This window comes from Amblyomma maculatum, chromosome 6, assembly GCF_055883805.1.
Source record: "Amblyomma maculatum isolate TAMU_Amacu chromosome 6, ASM5588380v1, whole genome shotgun sequence".
Taxonomy (NCBI): Eukaryota; Metazoa; Arthropoda; class Arachnida; order Ixodida; family Ixodidae; genus Amblyomma; species Amblyomma maculatum.
In genome coordinates this window covers 68,702,419-68,717,546 of record NC_139349.1, presented here as the reverse complement: position 1 = coordinate 68,717,546, position 15,128 = coordinate 68,702,419, and the positions used below count along the sequence as shown (strand labels likewise).

The 15,128-nt window shown below is 43.0% G+C and overlaps 1 protein-coding gene across 1 annotated transcript; it reads right to left on the bottom strand.

Annotated features, from left to right (window-relative positions):
• Positions 1 to 212: 212 nt before the first annotated feature.
• Positions 213 to 14,745, bottom strand: Etfb (Electron transfer flavoprotein beta subunit). The gene is made up of 7 exons (XM_084606896.1): positions 14,607 to 14,745; positions 12,113 to 12,271; positions 10,430 to 10,588; positions 6,807 to 6,869; positions 3,000 to 3,158; positions 2,011 to 2,183; positions 213 to 331 (listed from the first exon to the last, which is right to left on the bottom strand). The coding sequence occupies exons 1-6, from the start codon at positions 14,658 to 14,660 to the stop codon at positions 2,013 to 2,015; spliced, it is 765 nt and encodes a 254-aa protein (XP_084463022.1). The 5' UTR covers positions 14,661 to 14,745; the 3' UTR covers positions 213 to 331; positions 2,011 to 2,012.
• Between the last annotated feature and the right edge of the window lie 383 nt (positions 14,746 to 15,128).

Genomic DNA, 15,128 nt, shown 5'->3' with positions numbered 1-15,128 from the left:
TTTGCTGTGGCTGGTTAGTTAGTTTATGGGGTTCAACGTCCCAAAGCGACTCGAGCTATGAGAGACTCCATACTGGAGGATTCTGGAAATTTTGACCACCTCTGGTTCTTTTATGTGCAGACACCGCACAGCATACGGATGTTGTGACTGGATTCAGTTTGACCTTGGGATCAGTAGTCAAAACCACAGTCACCATGGTGGGTATAAGAGCATCAAGTGTAAAAATATGTTTTATTTTAACCATTACTTTAGAACAGGTGTACAATTTGTTTACTACTTCGCTCCCACTTGTGACTTGTAGGATGTAGCTGTTCATAGTTGACTCGGGCACCTAGACAAAGAAAGAAAGTAAAGCCCACAAATTAAGAATTTGCAGTATTCATAACGTGAAAAACTTAATGCCAAACATTCTGTCCATGATTAGCACTGCACCAGATGGCATTCAAAAAAGCATCTCGGGCTTAAAAGACTGTCGGACATGATAGGGCCCACAGGATGAAACAGCAATGGGGCCGGGCCAAACCAGTGTGCTACAGTAACAGAACTAGCTTTTCTGTGGTCATGGGCATTCTTAAAATGCTCGTAACCATCATCATCATTTATTAACCCTTAAGAGCCCCTGTTGGGGTATTACGTAAGGGGGAGCAACAAAAAATAGGTAGAGCGAAGGCAAATATAAATACAAGATAACAAAACAAAAAGAAGCAAAGAATGCGCATCATGAACAAGGGTAATAAACATTGCCTTAGTACCAAGAGCATCACATTCGTTGGCAGGGTGAGAACACAGTGGGTAACAGAAAAGGTCAGTATAAGAGAAAAAAATTCCATGAACATAAATTGAAGCAAAAACATGTCAATCCAGAAGGCAATTTAACATGCCCTAAACCTAGCCGCATCAGTCTCATTAGTGATTGGTTCGAGCGGCAGGTTTTATTTTTTCAATTGCAGTCGGGAAGAAAGACTTATTAAAAGCGTTACTGAAACCATGCAGTCTTTGGACGCTATTGCAATTAAACAGGCGGCGTGATGTACGAATGAAAGGAGTTAAGAGAGAACCACGGAGATAGGAGAAATTGAAACATAACTTATGAAATAAACACAGGCGCGAAACTTTGCTTTTCATGCCAGCGTAAGCTGGCATGAAAATCGTAGGTTGATATGAATCAACCACAATGTGCACTAGTTTTCAATTAGTTTTAGATCGTTTGGTTACCATAGCCAGTAAACCATAAGATCACACTTTGAGGTAATGCTTTTGTTTGTTTTTGGATCTGTTCATCAATGTGTGGGGCTATGAGAGATGCCGTAGTGGAGGGCTCTGGATTAATTTCTATCACCAGGGATGTAACATGCATTGACGTCACACAGAACTCTGGTGGTATGATCAGCATGAACGCAGCATGCTCGAATTTCACGTTGGTGTAAATCTGCCCATCACATTTTGCTGTGCAAAACACCAAGTACTGACCAGCCGCGCTTAACGTCATCCCGCTCTGCCTGTCTTGTCAAAACAAGAGTAGCTCCTTGCACGAGGCGGGAGACATTGGCAGACTTTGTTAGGTGGACTTCACCACTAAACAGCGATGTGATGTGGGAAGTGAGCACCACGCGATCAAAGGTAGGCGCACTCACAATTTGCCTCATCAGTAAAGCATACAGGGCAAGTTTTCAATATTTTTATGCATGATTTTTAACTACATGTGTTTGATAAAGCCAACAATTTTAAATATCTGGGCGTGACTGCATTGACTACACAAGAAAAAACCATCACACACTCAGTAACCGAAGTCATCCTGCTGTCTTATCCACTTATCACTGCAACACTTTTAGAATATGCTGTCTCCTTTGCAGCATTGCTTGTAATGCAAATATGCAGCACTGTTCTTCAGATGAACTTATTCCCAACTGGCCACTTTACCAGGTGCAATTATGACATCTGAAGTAAGGCAACACAAATAACATCCATGGTCCCAAAGGCAAAGTGGTGACTGCGGCAAGAACAGCTAACCTTTAAATGCGTCCCAGTGCCTTCAACTTCTCTAGCAGTTCGTCCACAGACTCAACCTTGGTGCCAGCTTCCCTTGTCGGTGGGTCCTCCACACTTATAACCTCAATGCGAGCGCCCACATCCACACCAAGGTCCTTCGGTGTCTTCTTCTCCAGGGGCTTCTTCTTAGCTTTCTGTAATATGCAGTGTAGAGGGGATATTGCATTTCCATAAGCAAACTGCAGCACTTTGGCTCGCAAATATTTCACTGCGCAACCACTCTCTGGTGTCAGTTTGGAAACAGGTGCTCCTAAGGCCCCTAATTTTCTACGTGAAATAGCAGATTTTTAGCTTTCCTTACAAGATTGTGCATAGGCAGCCACATTTCTACACATTTTGAAAACCATGAGGCCATTTATAATCATGTGGGATAAAGCCTCTGGACAACCCTCACTAAATAAACTTCACTGGGGGTCGAGGTCTGCATGTCTGCCCGACAGCAAGTGACCGTCAAAAGTACACACTGTGAAATACCCCTTCAAAGAACTTGAGAGGACTGGAAAAAGGTCAAGCAACCTAAATGACCACACAGAAGCTTGTTTTTGCGAACTGATTATTATTAAACATTCATAAGGCATCCAAAGCATGTCTCACAATACTAAAAAACACATGTACATATTGTGCACTTACACTTCCATAAAATGCAGCAATTTTTTGCTGACATTTGACATTGAAAGTATTCTAGTGTTTTCCCTAAGTGAAGAGTTACAGTGTATTGAAATGAAATCAACTGAAACTCATTCGCATTTGATGCAAGCGTTTTGGGAATCTTATAAATGCCTGTCTATATCAAAAGTACTGTAATCAAGCGATGTCCGTTCACCGGATATTTCACTGTACATTACTGTTGTAGTTGGTAAATTCGTGCAATTTCAATGTCTGCTAGCCACCGTAAATTCATTAGTATCAGCAAATTTGAGGACAGAAAACATGCATCTTGGGTGTCTGACCATGATGTTTGGGAGGGTGGCATATCTTGGCTCGTTGAGTCGCAAGTCCGCGCTTATCACCGTCGGCAGCTTCACCTTGATGTGCTCGAGGCCACCGTCAATCTCTCGCGTCACCTTCAGGCAGTCTCCATCTTTCTCTATTTTGGACGCAAATGTGGCCTGCACAGAGATACAAAAATGACGAATGTGAAGAATCTTATCTCTCCTGTGCATCTGAAGCGGTGTCAATGAAATCAATGTGCACTCGTGAAATTAGGTCGCCTCTGCTACACCCGCGCACTCCCAATGCCTCTCACAGGGACACATAGAGGCCTGTTCCTTTTTTTTTTTTTTTTTTTTTGCACACATGCATGCTCTGTGGATTGCTGTGAACACATACAGATGGCTCGTGCTACTACCTCCTCTGCGCATGTCGTACACGTACAAAACAGTTCAGCAAGCAAGTTGCAAGGGAGCCCATTTGCGAAATCCAGAGAGTGTGCTATTAGGCATAACACAACTAGTTTGCAGGACAAAACACAGACCTCACTGCATAATGACAAAATTTACAAGAACTTGACGCAACAGCATTAATGCCTCCTTTTTTGTGGATCCCCGTTTGCATACATACAGTTCTTAACTTGGTCAATCAGTAATCTCTTTATCTATGCCTCTATTATCTAACATAACTCTCCAGTATGCAAGCTGCCAAATTATATGAAAGACCACCTGACATAGACATAGAGCCTCACTTAAGGAAGGACCCAGGTGTTTGGATTGAAAGTCGACTCAAAAATCGAAGTTTTAATGTCTCTGTTTTTGGTATCCTGACATAATTGCGCACCTGTTTAAAATATTGATTCAAAAATCATTCGTATTTCTGATGCTAGATGAGATGAAAGAACTGACACCCCAATTGCGGCCCTTCAAGTTGAGAAGAAATTGTGCCTGATTTCCGCTGTTCACATATTGAGAACAACGCCTTTTGGTCTTGTTCGAAAGACCGTGCTTCAGACTTTCTCCACATTAGATCTCGCCGCTGCTAATGAGCTAGTGAGCATTGCAGCAGGCAAAACCTGCCTCGGGGGTTTGAAGGTAGTGCGAGGTGACAGGTTATGGACTCGCAACGAAACTAGCATTAGTGTGCAAGAACTGTGGCAAAGTGGCATTGGAGTGGAGCTCGCGGAGGGCCCGTATTTCGAGTTAGCGTCGTTATCGAAGTGTCGCTATCTCATGTGACCTCGAGTCATCTGATTGGTCAAAACGACGGAACCGGGTGTTGCCACTACCGAACCGGAAGAGGTGTCAACATCATGCTTCGGCGTTTCCACCAATCAGCTGACTCGAGGTCGGGGAGATAACAACGCAAACTCGGAATACGGGCCGAGGACTGACAGCGCAAAGTGCTCCAATCCCTTCAAAGTACACATTCTCGCGGGCCACGTTAAAAGTTAAAAAAAGAACTTAAGGAACTAGCCCCCCATTACACACTCCATGAAGAAAACGCACCTGTGTCGGTAAAACCACCAAGTGAAAATCGGGTCAAATGGAGCTTGAGGCTGGCCTCGTCTTATTTCAGATATCTGCTGAGCACCACAACCTCCACTACACAACTGTTCTCTGCGATGGGGACAGTTGCACATTTGATATTGTTCATAAACCGGGCAGAGATTTATGGGTTTATCCCAGGGCAAAACGAAAACTGTAAACCAATAAAAAAAAATATGGGAACAGCTCTTCAGAACTGGCACCCAAGCTCAGCTGTAATTTGCTGAAAGATGTTGCTTGTGCACTGCTGCCAGTTTATGAGTGGCTGTCTGAAATGAAACTGCTGGAAAGTTTTTTCAAGAAAAAAAAAATTCACAACGCATAACAAGAGTCTCTATTCCGTCATTTGGAACCTGGTGCCTAAACAGCGGCACTCCTCGTTTGCTGTCGAAGCAGCTGCCGCTGAGGCAGTTGAGCAGCTGCAATATTAACTGAGCTGAAGAAAAATATACCAATAGGCCTCAAGAAGGCAACAAAAGAAGATGTTCTTCAAAGCCGCACGTGTGACAAGAAACTCGATGACTCGAATGCACTGAAGGAAGGCGTGAAATGCAAACACAGGAATTCTGTGCACCCTGATTATGCTCCAGGGGCATACTAATTGCATTTGCATAGCTTTAAATTTTCTGTAAATATAAATAAGTTGTAAATTTTTTTTTTTTTCGTTTTCTCAAAACCATGCTGCAGGTTTGGAGGTGGGATATTTCTGGTTCTGCAAATGCTATCAAATTATGTTTTCTTTTTGCCAGAAAGATATCCTGTAGGTGCAAGGCTGCAATATGTTTCAGGTGGTCCTTACAAAAATTTGTCAAAGCTGCATTTTTGCTATGTGTCCAAGTGCTTTTTTTTTTTTTTTTGTTTACAGTGTGAAATGCTCAACTTTTGTTAAAGTTAGTTGTGATTGCACTTTCTGTTCATTCTAGAATATTATAATATAGAGGCTGTTCCATTTTTATCTGGATGGGTCGCAAAACATTTGCCTGCGCTAACTACTGGACTATTGGGCTCAAACGCAGACCATTTTAGCAACTTGAGATGGTCCATGCTTCTAAACAAGTCTGCATTTTCCAGAGTCTGCAAGGAACTGCAGTCGGCTGTGGCAGAACTTCTTTGTCAGAACAAGCGAAGCAGACGGTTTTACAGGCTGCGCCGTCTGGCGAACACCAAGGCAACCGATGTCTGAATAGGGTGGGGAAAGGCCTCGCAGTTCGCCACACTGTGCAGTCGGTCGAATCGAATGCTCCGCTCACTATGAAAAAAATTCTGCGGCAGCAGACTGCAGTTTTTCGCTGATTTCAGAAAACGCAGACAAGTTCAGTGTTAAATTACTTATAAAAAATGTAGACCATCACAAGTTACCTTGTCATTGGCATTTGAGTACAAACAGTTCAGCAGACTGTGCAGAAGAATTTTTTACCACCCGGACAGATAACTACGGAACACCTTGTGTAAATCTTCAGTAAAACGTTTGCAGTTTGACAGAAAACCACCCCTGAACAAAGAACATGAAATACTCAATATCAAGAAATTGACGACTTACAGGAAAGAAAAATGCATATTTGAAATATGCGCAAAAACTATACAAACAGGGCAATTTTCACAAAAATGCTGCAGTGAATAAAAAACATTGTTTAGGATCAGGATTAACCAAGCCATACGAGCAAGCCTGTCTAGGGATAGCATGTCTGATTTGGGATGCAAAGGTCCCAGAGGGTTCGATTCTCCTAACCCTCTATCTCAAAGGAAAAGCTTGAGTTGGCAGCTCCTACCACCACCTGCCAAAGGCACTCGTATGATTTTTCACTCACAACGCTGACACTGAATCTTCTGGAAACAGCCCTTAACAATAGAGCTTTAATAAGCAAGGGAGGCAACAGCAGTGAGACTTTGTACTTCACAAGTCTTGAGGTGGGGTTTGAGTTGGCCAGCTTCGACCCTCTTGGTGGTGAAAATTATGGGGACACTGACACAGGGCTCTAAGCCCAAGGAACACCAGCAAGGGTGTGCACATCAAGCGAACAGGCATGTATCAGCAGCTCGGGAATAGCGTGGAACATCAAAATACGGGGTGAGCCAGCTTGAACACTGTGACATGGGCAGAGAAAGACAAGCAGGAGGACCAGAGACAACCTAGGTTGCAGAGATCAGGCAGACTCATTTGCATCCTTGCTGTATCTGCAGGCCGTGCCTTGCAACAAGTCTAACGTCAAAGGTTGGGCAATTTAACATGAACTTTTGCTTGTTTTCTCGCTGTCCTTGAAATGCGTTGTACATTATTACCTGTGGCCAGTCCAAGATGCCAGCTGTCATCTGAGCAGTTTGGTTGCTGTCGTCATCAATGGCCTGTGACAGAAAAAAAAAAAAAAGTACGGCAACTTGTACACTAAAACCACGATAATTCAAACTCAGTTAATTGAAAACCCCAGATAATCCTTAAGAATTATTTGGTTCCACAACCTGTATTGAAAATCTGATTGCATAATTAAAAATGGCAGCCTGCAACACACTGGTGGTGATGGTACTCTTTTATTGCACCCAAAAACGGGACCGGTTGTGCTGGCTTAGAGGAGGTCGGCGGGGATCCTTTGGGATGTCGCGGCCTCCACCGCGCGCTGGATAAGCCAGCTAATTCGAAGATTTTTGGGTGCTCTCTTCATAGAGGAATGCCCAATCCTGATTTTGCCGCAAAACCAGGGAAGCGACGGTCTTTTAGAGCCAAGAAAGAACACAGAGCGATGCTGATGCTTAATATGTGAAGTGTCTCAGCCCCACTGTTCCCAGCATAATAAACCAGTACACCCTACGGTTTGCGGGCTGTTAACTGCATGTGCCTGCAGAAAAGACATTCTTTGCTTAATCTCGGCAGAGGATGACGATTTCAATGTTGCATGCTCCCGGCGCTTCAAGGCAGAGGAGGTAGGAATGCTCATCACTTCTGCCCTGCCTGGCCATGGTGTCTATAACAGGGGCACTAGCACCGACGCACATTCCACACTGGACTTCATCTGCTCCTTGCTGCCTCTTGTAGCGTCACTGCGTTTTCCGTAATGCAACCCCCGCAACAGGTTAACTGCGTACAACGTTGGCCTGCTCCATTTATGCCATCTCTTTTGAAACTACTTTGCATATAAGCTGACCTTCCTTGAAAAAAAGATTACAGAAAAGAATAACAGAATAAGATGGGTTGACGTGCATGAAGAGAAATTCTACTTTCAGAGATTAAAGTTATTTCAAACGAGCGGCAGGTAGTATGTGCCTCGTGACGGTGCCTGCTCTAGGCAAGGCTTCATGTGTCAAAGAAGTCAATTAGTCTGTACATTGGTTCCGTCAAAGAAAATTCTCATGACGTGTACTAGGCTCGCTCGTGCAGCGGTCACCTTCTCTTACGATAACCTTATCATAAACTTACGATAATCTCTAATGAATTTCACCGTGACATCAAAGGCAAGGATCTTGTCAATAACACCGCTTTCACATCACATATACATCCTGTTTAAAATTCATGGCCTCATTTCAAGTTTTCTCTGCAAAATAAGGACTCGGAATTCAACCCTCCAACCCAGCTAACAGGAACATTTTTCGCAGTCCCAATGGCTTCAAGACAGGAAGCTTCTGTGTTTCAAACAGTAACAACTAACGGACCACGTTGACTGCAATTAAGGGCATACAGAAATGACAGCTCAATGTTCAAACACTATGGCCCTGCCTATCAACACAACTTCGATATTGAAGAATCAAATCGCACATTGGAAGACGAATTATTTTGGCTCTGTCTGGAATAGGAACTGCTCCTCCTCTTGCAACCCTGCAACTGTTCTGACATGTTTTGAGTGTCTTTCAGGCTTCCAAGTGCATGACAGTCGCACGTGGGATGTCAACATGCTAGAAATACAGTAGAACCTCGGTGATACGTTCCCAATTCACAAGATTTCCCGTTTCATACGCTTAAAATCGCGGGCAGCAAAGATTCCCCTCCACTGAGCAACGCTATTTTTCTCCTGGCTATACGATTCCGAATAACACGATTTCTCGGTTGGAAATTTCGACAAACCATGGTCGCATAGTACATTTTGTGATCAACCGGGCATGTGCTAACGAGAACTCGTGACGGGAAAAGCTGATCAGCGGCGATCACCTGCCACAGTTGCTTCCCTGCAGTGCCTAGATGCAAAGGAGCGAAGCATCAAAGAAGACCACCGAGTTAACATACGAGGTGCTTGTTGTCACCGGAACATGACCTACGAAAGCAAAAATGCTGTGACTGTAAGCCATTGCAATGGCTTCCCCACAGTCACTGATATAAGGGGGCAAAGCACCCGAAAACGCCCAAGGAAGCGATCTCAGCTTGTCATTGCCTTCTACGAACCAGATTTGTAACTAAATCTCTTCCCTGTTCCCAGTTTCCTACAGAGGACAAAACAAATACAAAAAAAAGGAGTTGTGCACACTTTCTCTACAAATGCTAATCTACACTCTTATGCAGTGGAAGCCTCAATTCTAAACGCCTTTGTACCTCATTCAGCAGTTAAATTTTTCAAAATCGGGCTGTTCAGATCATACGTTTTTTCAGATACCCTTTTTTTCCCCACATTAAAAAAAATATGTATCAACAAGGTTTTTACTTCATCTACCAATCACCTGAAAGCACACACAAGCTGTGTGAGAATGCAGGTTACTTTGACAGAGAGGCATGCACAAGGTTCCTTATGGTTGGCATCATCTGGCACTATTTATTGCTTCACTTTATAATCAAAGCTGACTCCTTAAAAAGGCAGCTTCTTAGTAGAATCTGATCGACTTTTTGTTGTTCTATATATAAACATTCTCTCCGCAAGAAAAAAAAGAAATGAATCTTATTGTTGGCAAATTTGGAGTACAAGGTGGGATATTTTCTTTTCCTGTCAATGGTTGAAATGTGCTGATGATGACATCAAGAGAATTACCGACTCTGCGACAACTGGCCACAAATGCATGGCAACGCGGTATGGCCTCAGAGATCTGCTGCAAGAAGGTACTTTGAGATCACTGCAGTTTGTTGGAAATGGCCTTGACAGTGATACCAGTATTTCATTTTTAATATTTTCTAGTGCGTAAAAGGCGTTTTCAGAGAAAGGTTATTGCGTGTCATTAAAACACAGTAATAAATTGATGAACGAAAGATTTAATTTGTGGCCCCGCCGGGGTGGCGCAGTGGTTACGGCGCTCGACTACTGTTCCCAAGGGTGCGGGATCGAATCCCGGCCTTGGCGGCCGCTTTTCGATGGAGGCGAATAGCAAGGCGCCCGTGTGCTGTGCGATGTCTGTTCACGTTAAAGAACCACAGGTGGTCGAAATTCCAGGAGTCCTCCACTACGACATCTCTCATAGCCTGAGTCGCTTTGGGACACAACCAAACCAGATTAAATTTGTGCCTGGGGTATATATAATAAAACAAGTAGGTCCTGATTAATTTGAATACAAAGGGGACTAAGAATTTGTTAAAATCAAGCAGGTTCAAATGCATGCTCTCTAAGGAAGCACCTTTCCACCTTTCCAGAGCTTTCAACAATTCAATAAGGAACGCTTTTTAATAAAATGAAATTGGTGCTAGTTTCCCAAACTGCTGCATGGCATTAAGTCAACAGTGCTGCATATTGGGTGAGTTGGTTTACATGCATCGTGCAGAATTTCAGCACGACAAACAGATGGTAGTCCATTCCACCTGTCCACAGCTCTTTGTCATGCTAAAATTCTGCACTATGTATTATGCCTGCTTGGTTATGCAATGAGGCACCACTTTACAAGGCCAGCAATTTAAAGAACCCCAGGTGGCCAAAATTTCCGGAGCCCTCCACTATGTCGCCTCTCATAGCCTGAGTCGCTTTGGGACGTTAAACCTCATAAAAATCAACCAACCATCTCACCTGCTTCCCCACAATAATGACATCCACCTTGTTGTCGGTGGCAAGTTTGGCCAAAATTTTGGAGACGTGCAGTGGCTGTAGCGTCTCGTAGTCCTTGCCTTCCACTTCCACATGTATGGCCTTGTCTGCACCCATGGCAAGGGCTGTCCTCAGTGTCTCCTGCAAGACATGGCATATGAGAAGTATTGAAACAGAGTGCTACGCCCTCTTGTGCACCTGCTGAAAGGCACAAAAGGGGCAATGCGTGAAACAACATTCTACTGATAACGACGTCATTCTTAGTTACAGCCTCACAACTAAGATTCAGCAGAAATAAGGACGTCTACATGTAGTTCAAAGCTAAACAGGATACACTATGTACTAGAAGACAATTTCTTGTGTCTGCGAGAGTTTTATCAGCACTACTAATTACATTGATTAAAAGTGCATATGAGCTTTTTCTTTTTCTCGTGTCACTTGCAAAATTTTCAGTCGCCAGTCAACTTCAACTTTTTCATGTTTGCAACCTCAACTGTAAGGCCCACATCCAGGAGACATACCATCAATTCAGAATCCCAACACAGACAGGGGTTCAGTTCACAGTACTCTAGCAATGCAGAGCAACAGATCAAGAAATGACGCCACCTTACATTCTTCGATTTATGCAATTAGGTTGCATAGGCACCGAGTACATGACATCACTTATAAACATCAAAATGCTGCGTTATCAGAACGCAGTGATGAACAAAACAACATACGGCACCCGGCATAAGCGCTAACAGCTCAGATCTGGTCAGACACGTTTTATGCTAATACTTTCTGTAAGCTGCAAACACGGCCAGTTTCACACCTTTAAAACCATGTTGAAAGATAGTTGTGTTCAGCTTCACACAAGGCATCACTCAACCAGTAACTTCTCAAATTTTATTGATGAGCAACTGCCACCCTAACCACTAAGCACTCTTCCTGTGTTTATTCCACGTTCTTTTATTATTCCTCCTAGTATGTGCCTAGATCGCTGCTCTTGATATGAGAGATGTGACCGGAGCGCTCTGAAAAAACCATGACGCAATGCTGCTGTCTATGCAATGTAACAAACTCACAGAAATGCACAAGGCTAACATTACAAAAATTAGATCAGCCGGCCCACACACTTAAACAAGTCCAAACTAACACTTCAATGCACCATACACAAAAAGTCAAGCAATTCTATTCGATGCTTAAAAAAAAAAGATTTCATAATCTAACTTGACATCATAAAAAGGACCGAAACACCTGCGTGCACATGGCCTATGATAATGCAAGAAAAAGGGTCTGACTAAAACCATTTTAGTGCCTTACACTACACTCTTCAACATGCTCACTTATTGATAATCACTACATTTTTGTTTGTTTGTTTACATGCAGCAGACACAAGTGCTGTAAAAAAAAGTGCAAAAATAAGCAGGAAGCATAGTGCTTTCTGAAGCATTCATTCAAAATGCAAGATAAAAGCGTCATGCTTGTAAATGCCAACACTTCTGACCAACTAACCAGTATTTCCAAGTGAAATGGGCACAATTTACAGTGTGCAAGGTTAATCTGTTGTACAATAGCCTCCTCCACATTTGTTCCATAGCAATAACTTCTTGCATTCGATCATCCATTAATGCTTAGGTTACCTGTGCACAATGGCGCGTCCCATGTGTCGTAAAGCAGACTTACTTGACATGCAGCAGGCCCACACGAGACAGCAATGATCTCGCTGGCTATCTTCTTTTCTTTCAACCGCACTGCTTCTTCGACAGCAATCTCATCAAAAGGGTTTAGACTGTGCTTTACTCCATCTGTGACAACGCCCGTTTTGTCAGGCTTAACACGTATCTGTTCAAAAACAAAAAGAATGGTGCATCAATGTTGTGCACACAAACCTATCAACACTGACACCTGCATTGAAGAAAACTATTGGCGAAGCCACCACCACTATTTTTAAGCCAAGCTGTACAGTGCAAATATTAGTGAAGGGTATAAGAAGAAATTAGGAAGACGCTTAAGCTTCGCCTTAAGAGCAAACGCGATAGCACCTTTAACACCACCTTTTCATTCGGTAATTCTTTTTAGTTCATTAAGGTTTTATGAAAAGGAAGGTGCAATATCTGTCCGACTTCTTGGTGCACAATAGCCTCCAATTTGGCTAGCAGATGGATGCTAAATGGGAAGTTTGTTTGTTTGTTTTCTGTGGGGTTTAACGTCCCAAAGCAACTCAGGCTATGAGAGATGCCGTAGTGGAGGACTCCGGAAATTCCGACCACCTGGGGTTCTTTTAACGTGCACTGACATGGTATGATACCACCCTGAACGTTGTACAAAGAAAATTTTGAAATGAAATCACATGCACATTTTTAAAACGAAACCGTTTCTAGGCTCATTGTGAAAATCTCGCTTCGTCGAGATTTTTTTACAAGATGTGTCAGCGAGATTTCGCGAGTGGCAGATACTGACTGCGCTTTTCCTTTCCTGTAAACCAATTATAGAACGCTGGCGGATTTTGACACGTTCAAAGGAATGCAATTGATTAGAAATGACTAAAATGACCTACTAATGACCTGTAATGACAAATTTGTCTAACGATGACTTGTAACAAATACAATTGATTACAAATGACTAAAAATGCTTAGCAATGAGTAGTAATGACTAAAATGACAACTAATGCCTTGTAATGACCAATATGTCCAAGGACGACTGACGACTTGTAAACACTGCAATTGATTAGAAATGACTAAAAAATAGGTAAAGAGAAATGCAGACAGAGAGAAGGCAAACATAAGAAAGAAGCGGAATAGGTAAAGGGAAGAGGCAAACAAGAAGTGTAGGCTTTCGTTGTTCACCTCATGAGAGATATCTTATAAGGCCCAGTAATTTTTTCTGACACATACTGGAACAATTTTCTCAATTCTGGGTTATAGCGACCGCGATACCTTTCCAAATGAACAAAATGTATATGCTGTTGCGTAAAAATGCAGTGGCTGTAGATTACACGACAAGTGGTGGTGATAATGTTTTGGCCTTGATGCACAGTACACAGCTTCTAATCTCAGCCCTAAAATTCACAAGCCCATGCTTCAAGCAGTATTTTACCCAGGCCAGATAACTCGACCAAAAAATCATAATGCCTTGTGTATATATATATCTGAATAATATGCACACTGAGTCACTGACTGACAGTAAACAAGTCAGTTGCTCGGGTGCCATGAAGGTAGCCCACTCTGCCAGTACATTCTGTTTTGTAAGAGCCATTTTTGCACATGCGCGGAATGGGCACACAACTACTTTCACATTTGTCTTTCCCGCACTTGATAGATCCCTATGCGTGCATGCAAATCATTTGTATGACAATCATTATAATTAAAATGAGCCACCAACCACAAGGACCGAGTATGTAACAAGTCCTTGCGACAAAGAATGCCGCTTAATACGCGACTGGTCGGTTTCATTTGACGCTGTCATCGACAAGGTGAGCTCGAGGTTATTTATGCTGCTTAAAATGAGTGACTCTGCTGAAGGAATGCCGATGAGACCAAATGGGTTCCTGTTGCCGTGCAAATGTACCAGGAGGCTGGTCTGCCGTGTTAAGTTTGGCTGGCCAGCACACCAACCCAGACACGAAAGATATTGCAGAACTCAACTGAGCAGCTAGGTTTACCATTCTCGAATTAAACGTTGAGCTGCGAGCAGGTTTAAAAAAAAAAAAAGAAAAAAAAAGTCGCCGCTCACGCACCGACAGTGCTCCTCTGAATGTCATAGTCATCGCGAGGAAGTGCAGAACTTGAACAAAGGAACTTAAGAAAATTCTCAAGGACAACAAATGTCGCTACGAAAAGCACGCATATCGGCTGGTAATCAACGGGGTGATATTATGGCCATGCTAGCAGGTCCATCTTATCAACCTGGAAACTTGTGCGCCGTGACGTAGGCAGGTGGAGACACCAAAGAAGTGTGTGCGTATTTTATATGCTGCACGTCAATCGGAACCCCCTCACACGCTAGCAATTAGCAATATCGGTTCCACCACTTACGGAAGCACTGCGGCATGCGAGACGGAGGGTTCCAAACCATGCACACTAAAGCCTAGCCGCGGTATTCAACCACCTAGCAGGACTGGGACGGTTTGCGCACAAATCCAAATCACTATACGTGGTGTGAAGACATGCATACATACTTTTACTGCATAATCAATCACACGCTTGCAGCCGACAAGTACACGCAACGCCATGATGGACAGCAGCAGCAGAAACTAAAACGACAGGAAGCGCCCTCTGCTCCTTTGCAAACAATATTTCACTCAGATTTTATGCGCATTAGAGGTAAAGGCAGCTGATGGTCTTCAGATAAAAAAAAAAAGTTTTAAAACGTCAAAAATATTTAAGAAAGCGGATAAAGCATTCCAAAGTCTGTCGATAAAATGTTAAATGAACGTTCTTATGCTTTCTTCGTTTTTGAGCGAGTCTTGAGCAATATCAGCACACTTTCGTTTACTTTCGTTTTCGTCCTTTCTTGCGGAACAGATGAGGTAGACCGTGAGGTTGATAATCGCAAATTTAGGAACATTACATCAAATATAACAAACATTTAATATAAGTTGGAGCAGGTTAAATCAACGTTCCAGGATTGCACGCAAAGCGCGACCATGGTGAAGCATGAGTGAAATAAGCAAGGATGGCACTGCAATAAAAAACTTTAT

Bases quoted from the DNA above. Each gene is read 5' to 3' on its own strand.
- Etfb (XM_084606896.1), bottom strand. From the start codon at position 14,660: ATGGCGTTGCGTGTACTTGTCGGCTGCAAGCGTGTGATTGATTATGCA. The intron at 12,272-14,606 runs GTATGTATGCAT...GTTTTTGAACAG, and splicing joins TGATTGATTATGCAGTAAAA to ATACGTGTTAAGCCTGACAA. The intron at 6,870-10,429 runs GTGAGATGGTTG...TTTCTGTCACAG, and splicing joins TCATTATTGTGGGGAAGCAG to GCCATTGATGACGACAGCAA.